Here is a 6,744-nt window from a genome sequence, read left to right on the forward strand (position 1 = left end):
TTAAGTTCAAATTTGGTTAAGTTGGTTGAATAGGCAGTAAGACATATTTTGATCTAAGTTTGGTTCTCTATTTAATCCCGTTTGGAGCTGGGGTGGTGGGGTAGATTCCTGAACTTTATATAAGAGTGAATGGGCAAAGAGAGATAACTGCTGAGAATGTTCATATTGTATTGTGTATCTCTTGGGATTAATTAACTTTCCTCTTGAAAAAAATCCAAAGAATTTCTCTTTATCTGTCACTCTGAAATTAATTTATAACGATTCTGTGTAACCACTTAAACTTCTTTGCCACGCATGGTCACCGATTTTGATGAAACTTTGCCCATTATTACAACTTGACACCAGAAACATATATCAAATAAAATTTCGTTGCTATGTGTTTTGTTGCCATGGTAACAGCCAGAAAAGTTGGAAAAACTGAGATTTTCAGCAACTTTGAATCTTTATTAAGCCTTAATAAAGACTAAGAAAAACAAATATACCATTCTCACAAAAACATGACACCTTGTTGCCACTTATGCTATAAAGCAACTATTTAGAATTTGTCTCTAAGTAATTGGTAACCATGGGTACATTTGGAATGCATTTTAGATGCTGAAAAATGCTCTATATTCACTAATGATAGGTGTTACACGATGAAACTCAATCAACAACCTAAGAAAAACAATAAAAATATTTGACCTTAAGTAATTAGGTATTTGCAATATTATTCTAAAAATAACTTTCATAGTTGCCATGGTAACACAGTGTAACCATGCAAAATTTGTTGCTAAGATTATGTTAATGCTACTATCTTGAGGAAAAACAATAAAATTCATGACTGGCACATAAACATCCTTAGGACCTTGCAACACCCAAGAAAAATTGGGATTAGTTGTTACTTTGCAGTGTAACCATGGAAATAAAGTACCAGTTGTTTAAAGTGATATTTTTTTACTGCTTTAGGAATTTACTTACCTTTTAATCAAAAAACATATTATTTGACTCACCTTGAATAGTTCTTATCTGGTAGAACTAAGGTTGAATATCATACATTGATAAAGTTTGTTGAAAAATACAACACTGTTGCTATGGTTCCCAAGAAGTGAAAATGTTTAATTTTGTTAATTTTCTATTAATATTAAACCTTATGTGCCAGCTTTTTGCATCCAGTTAGAGATTGGGTGGTAGTCAAAATTGAAAGTCAGGTTAGTTGTTCATAAATATCAATCATAAAAGTTTTGGGAATCTACATACAATGGTACATATCCAAGGAAACAGAATATTTTTCAGATTTTTAGGCGTATTTTTTTGGCTAATTTCCATAGCAATGCTCTATTTAAAGAATTAAATTTTAATTTTTTGAAATGTGAAAATTAGGGTCACACCAACGCCTTTAAAAATTGATCATCAGTTATATAGAAGTATGCTTTTTTAAAAGATAGGATAAGATTAAAACACTAAAAGAGTCAATTTAAAATCCCTTCGTGGTATTAAAACCATGGCAACCATTGCCGATCTATAAGAAATATCATATTTCTTCCTTGGTATATGTTACAAGGATCTTTTGTCTATTATTTGCTTGCATTTCAACCTGTAATTGTTTTTATTCTTAAGTGTATGACTTTTTAAAATTAAATGAACAAAATTATTACTTTTGAATACTTAGTTTCCATAGTAACATGTATAGTAGTTGATTTACCAAATATGTTTATCATGCATTTAAGACGTCATGCCTTCAACTTTCAGAAACAGCCATTGCCACTTGTTTGCTTTGCTGCAAACGTTAACTGTAGGACTCTGAACTTGTTAAAAAACGCCATTTTTTAAACTTTAGGACATGTTGCTATGGTAACCATGACACGTAGCAACCATTTTTTGACTGATTTTAGTTTACAGTATCAAAGACTTACCATAGAGAGTTTGGAGAAATTCTGTGACTATGCATGCCACAGCTCCTATATAAAAGCTCAGGTCATTACAGAGAATGCTCTTACATGTAACACCTCTGTCTGCAAATGAAGTTTGTTTTGAAGTTAAGGTCAATTCTGAATGATGTTTACATTCTCTGAAATGTGGTTTAAATAATGTTCATACTTTATTTTGGTAAAATACACAATGAGTTATGATTTTATTGAATTCTAAAAACAAGATATAGATAAAGATATCTTTTTTATTATTATTTTATTTTTTTCATTTTTTTTCTGCCTTATGTAAATTAAAGAATACTATTTATTTTAACAAGTATTCATATAAAAACCTCATTCTATCATTGCTGAAAAAGTTCTTATTATAAACTTAGAAGAAAAGGTTGAGAGAGCAGTATAATTAATCTCCTGGGATTGATTCTCTTGCTGGTTGCAGAAAATTTTAGATGGTTATCTTTCTGTCACTTTAAGATTAATTAACACCTTTGTCTGCAACTGATGTTTGTTCTAAAGTTAAGGTCAAGCCTGGGTGACATTTGCATTCACTGAAGGCTGGCATTTTAGAAAACACGTGGCTGCTTCATTCTTCTTTAAATATACATTAAATTGAGTTATTATAGATATGATGTTTTTTACTGCCTTATGTAAATACAAGGATACTATTTACAGGTTGGATATTCAGGAATTATCTTGGAAATTTTATAAATACAGTTGCTGTTGCTTGTTCTTCTTTATATATTTTTAAATTTTTGTAATCAAGTAAAATTCTCATCCCCTAATCTGCACCCTCATATTTCTACCTCTCGGCGGGGCCCTTGCTGACTGGTCAGATTTCTAGTTTTATACTTGAATTTGCCAGTTGAATACTTGAATTTTAGATTCTAACAACCCATAATTAAGGAAGATTGACTGAATGATGGTACAAATTTATTTTAATCAGTTAATAATGTATTTCTTATTTGCTATCAGTATTGCTGATTTTTTCCCTCCCTATTCTACATCACACGTATTTACATTTTTACTATGAATGGACAAATAAAATGTTTTCTGTAACATGCATTCATGTTTGTTGATTTTCCTTACAGAATGTTACGATTTTCTGTGATAGACCCCCACTATAGATCCGCACCTGAAGTATACAGTATAATTGACAGTCTGACTAATAAGGATCTTCGACACTTCCTAACAGAGTTCAGACAGAGTATAAAAGCAGACATCTTAGTGGTTGGCAATGTTACACCCAAGGTAAATCTTAGGAAGATGAAGTTAATGACAAACAGTTACAAACATCTCTAGTTTTGCCTGATTAAACAGAAATATGAAATTATAAAATTAGGTTACTTACTTACTTACTTACTGCCCATTACACCTTTGGCATGTATAGGGTAGTACATGTATCAAGGGTTCTCCATCCCTGTCACGGGTTAGCTTCTGGGGTGTGACCAAACTTTTCTTTAGTTCCTTTGTTTTACAATGTCATTTTAAATCAACTGCAACAAATCTGAAATTTACCTATGAATTTCCTGTTTCGCAGGACGCTACTTGTTATAAGGAGAGAGTGGAATCAAAATTATGTGGAAAAGTGGAACCTTCTAAAATGTACCAGGTAAATAGATACATGGTAGGAAATAAATAAATGAATATGTTGTAAAAACAAGATAAAAGAGAGAGGGATCTATTTATGTCTAAGATATCCAGGTTTTTAGTGCATTTCTTTTATTCCTGTAATTGCTGAAACTTGTGAGAACATGTGCTCAATACTGGAAATATTCTATGCATTATAATTACATTTGTGTTCAATTACAACTATATTTGTTTAGATACATATAACTGAAAAGTTTTACTTTTTGTGTGTGTTGTAGAGAAGATTGTACCAGATTCCTAAACAGTGGAGTTACTGCCAGACAAATAGCTTTAACATGGAGGATGCCAACTCCAGCATTACTGTGTACCTCCAGTCTGACCCCGGGGATATCAGGTCAACTGTCATTAACGAACTCTTAGATGTAAGTGTTATAAGCTTCTCTAAAGATTCCATCAGAGTACTCCATGAAGTCTGATTTTCATTTATTCATTTATGCATTTTTTGCCATGTTTTAGGACATTTATTTATGAGAGCTACATTCCTCATATAGCACTCCACATGTTATTACTTCTATTTCTTTTTATACAGTTAAGAATGCAGGAGCCCTGTTTTGATGTGTTGAGGACACAACTACAGCTAGGATACACTGTATACTGTCAGAATCTGGTCACCAATGGCATCATGGGACTCGCTGTAACAGTCCAATTTCAAGCCCAGAAGTTCACGTAAGAGTTACATTATCTGTACGTATACATTATGACATTATACATTAGGTTATTCTGAAACCTGGGAGATTTCATGCAAATGAATTACAGCTTTTATTTTACATTTTCACTGTTAAGTTAATTTACTGTTTCATTACAACTTTCAAGATTGATGAGGTTATAAAGAGTATTTTTCATTTATTTGATTTAGTGTTACTTCTGTAAAATGAATTTTCTTGACAGTATTTATGTAAAAAAAACTTGATTAACTGATTAACAAAATTATTATATTTTGTTTAGAATGCATGAAGTCGACAACCATATTGAGGATTTTCTGAACAAGTTCAAAGAAATCTTGGATGAAATGTCCAAAGAAGAGTTTGATACTTTGGTAATTACTGAACTCATTATAATTCTGTTGTTTAAACAATTTCATTGCCTCCCTGAAAAACTTTACTGTATACTTCATGTAGAAATGTGATCATTGTTGTCTTGGTCTTAAGTCATTGTGGTGTATCTGAAGTCCCTGTGGTATATTTAAGGTGGAGTCTTTGATAGCAGCCAAGCTGACAGAGGACACACAGTTAGAGGAGGAAGTCAACAGATACTGGGGGGAGTGCAAGGAACAAAACTATGTGTTTGACCGACTAGAGAAAGAGGTCTTTATTATATTATGTGTATTTATAATGATTGTTAAAAAATAAAGGACAGCCAGTGAATTAAGTGCATATATATGTTTTCTGATACAATTTTGTATATGAAGTCTGGAGTGCTATTATAACATACATTGTAGGTATTCTAATGTGTATGGATGTTCATTCCTTGGAGTGATCAACTTTTTCTTTTACTGTAGGTAGCTGTACTGAGGATGTTAACAGTAGAAGACCTGCAGAACTGGTACAAACAGTATCTGGGAGAAAATCAGAAACGGATAAGCTTTCAGGTATAAAAACTCGCATCAGTATTTACTGTCACATTCTAGAAAACTTGTTTTGACCATGAATTTAAAAATACAAGCAATACATTAATCTTTGTAAAAGTTAGTGGTGTCATTATCAGATTCAACTTGTTGCTGTGAATTTATTTACATGTATTAAAACAAGATTTGTTTGTGAAACACTAACTCCCATATGGCAGCTCATGGTGAAGGTTAAAGTTTCTCAAATGCAAGTCAAACTCCAAGGTCAAGGTGAAGAGATCAAAAATGTTGGTACCCGAAGAAAGGTATTGTCACAAGGAATACACCTGTGAAATATGAAAGCCCCTGCAGCAACCATTCAGAAATTATGGTCAAGGTTAAAGTTTTTCAAAAGCTCAAGGTCATGTGGTCAAAAATATTAGTACTTAAGAAAAAGTCTTATCACAAGGAATGCATCTGTGAAATATGAAAGCTCTAGCCCCAAGCTTTCAAAAGTTATGACCAAGGTTAAGGTTTTTCAAAAGTAGGTCAAACTCAGAGATCAAGGTCAAAAGGTCAAATTGTTGGTTCCAAAAAAGTTCTTGACACATGGAAAACACATGTGAAATATGAAAGCCCAGGCACCAACCTTTTACAAGTTAAGGCCAAGGTTGAAGTTTTTCAAAAGTAGGTCAATCTCCAAGGTCAAGGTCGAAGGGTCAAAAATATTTGTACTCAAAGATAGGTCTTGTCACAAGGAATACACATGCAAAATATGAGAGCTAGCACTAACCATTCACAAGTTATGGTCACGGTTAAAGTTTTTCAAAAGTAGGTCAAATTCCAAGCTCAAGGTAATAAATATTCGTATCCAGGAGAAGGTTTTATCACAAGGAATACATATGTTAAGTATGAAAGCTCTAGCACTAACCATTCAAAGGTTATGACCAAGATTTAATCTAATATTTGTGCTCCAGGTTCTTGGAAACCCAGAAGTGGAGCAAGTAGATGGAAAGGGTGATGAAGTGGAACCTCCCCAGAAGAAAGCTAACACAGACAAATGTGATAGAGAACAGGGCTACATTGTGAGACCTGTCAAAGACTGTAACTACCCAGATCATCAATGTATCAGTGACATACAACACCTCAGATCTAAACTCACAATGTTTGACTACCACTGTATCACAAAATGATGAAAGCTGGAGATAGGCACAATGATCAATGTTAAAAGAAAGGGGGGATGGGGGCTTAGTTCTGTTTTAATTGTTTCAATATTTTGACCTTTTAAAGAAAAGAAACTATCATTCAGGAAGTGGGACATTCAGTCATTGTGGTAATTAAGCATGAGGTTATTTCATGAGGTAATGAAACATGGTGTAAGATATACATGTACCACAAAGAAACAAAAGCTTTCAAAAAATGAATACAGTTGAACTTCGGTATCTCGAACACTGATATCAAGAATACCATAATTATATATGTCAAAGTGAATTGGAAGTCGATCCAACCACTTATTCTTTAAGTATTTAACCCTCGAATACTCGGATATCTCAAAAGTTTTTTTCTTGATGCCATTAAGTTTGAGATAACGAGGTTTGACTGTATTAAATCTTCATAATATACCAAAACATAAAGGAGATTGGAATATGG

The 6,744-nt window shown here is 32.8% G+C and overlaps 1 protein-coding gene across 1 annotated transcript in view; it reads left to right on the forward strand.

Moving 5' to 3' along the window:
• The window catches only part of LOC133190531 (nardilysin-like), a 31,802-nt gene extending 25,479 nt beyond the window's left edge, over positions 1–6,323 (forward strand). The window contains exons 23-30 of the mRNA XM_061326208.1: positions 2,993–3,152; positions 3,442–3,513; positions 3,770–3,913; positions 4,081–4,217; positions 4,497–4,587; positions 4,739–4,855; positions 5,050–5,139; positions 6,072–6,323. Of these exons, the coding sequence (XP_061182192.1) occupies positions 2,993–3,152; positions 3,442–3,513; positions 3,770–3,913; positions 4,081–4,217; positions 4,497–4,587; positions 4,739–4,855; positions 5,050–5,139; positions 6,072–6,287 (1,027 nt within the window). The 3' untranslated portion in view covers positions 6,288–6,323. The remainder of the gene's footprint in view (positions 1–2,992; positions 3,153–3,441; positions 3,514–3,769; positions 3,914–4,080; positions 4,218–4,496; positions 4,588–4,738; positions 4,856–5,049; positions 5,140–6,071) is intronic.
• Positions 6,324–6,744: the final 421 nt, after the last annotated feature.

This window comes from Saccostrea echinata, unplaced genomic scaffold, assembly GCF_033153115.1.
Source record: "Saccostrea echinata isolate AGI-Se365-2 ecotype Australia unplaced genomic scaffold, CSIRO_AGI_Sech_v1 ptg000022l, whole genome shotgun sequence".
NCBI lineage: Eukaryota > Metazoa > Mollusca > Bivalvia > Ostreida > Ostreidae > Saccostrea > Saccostrea echinata.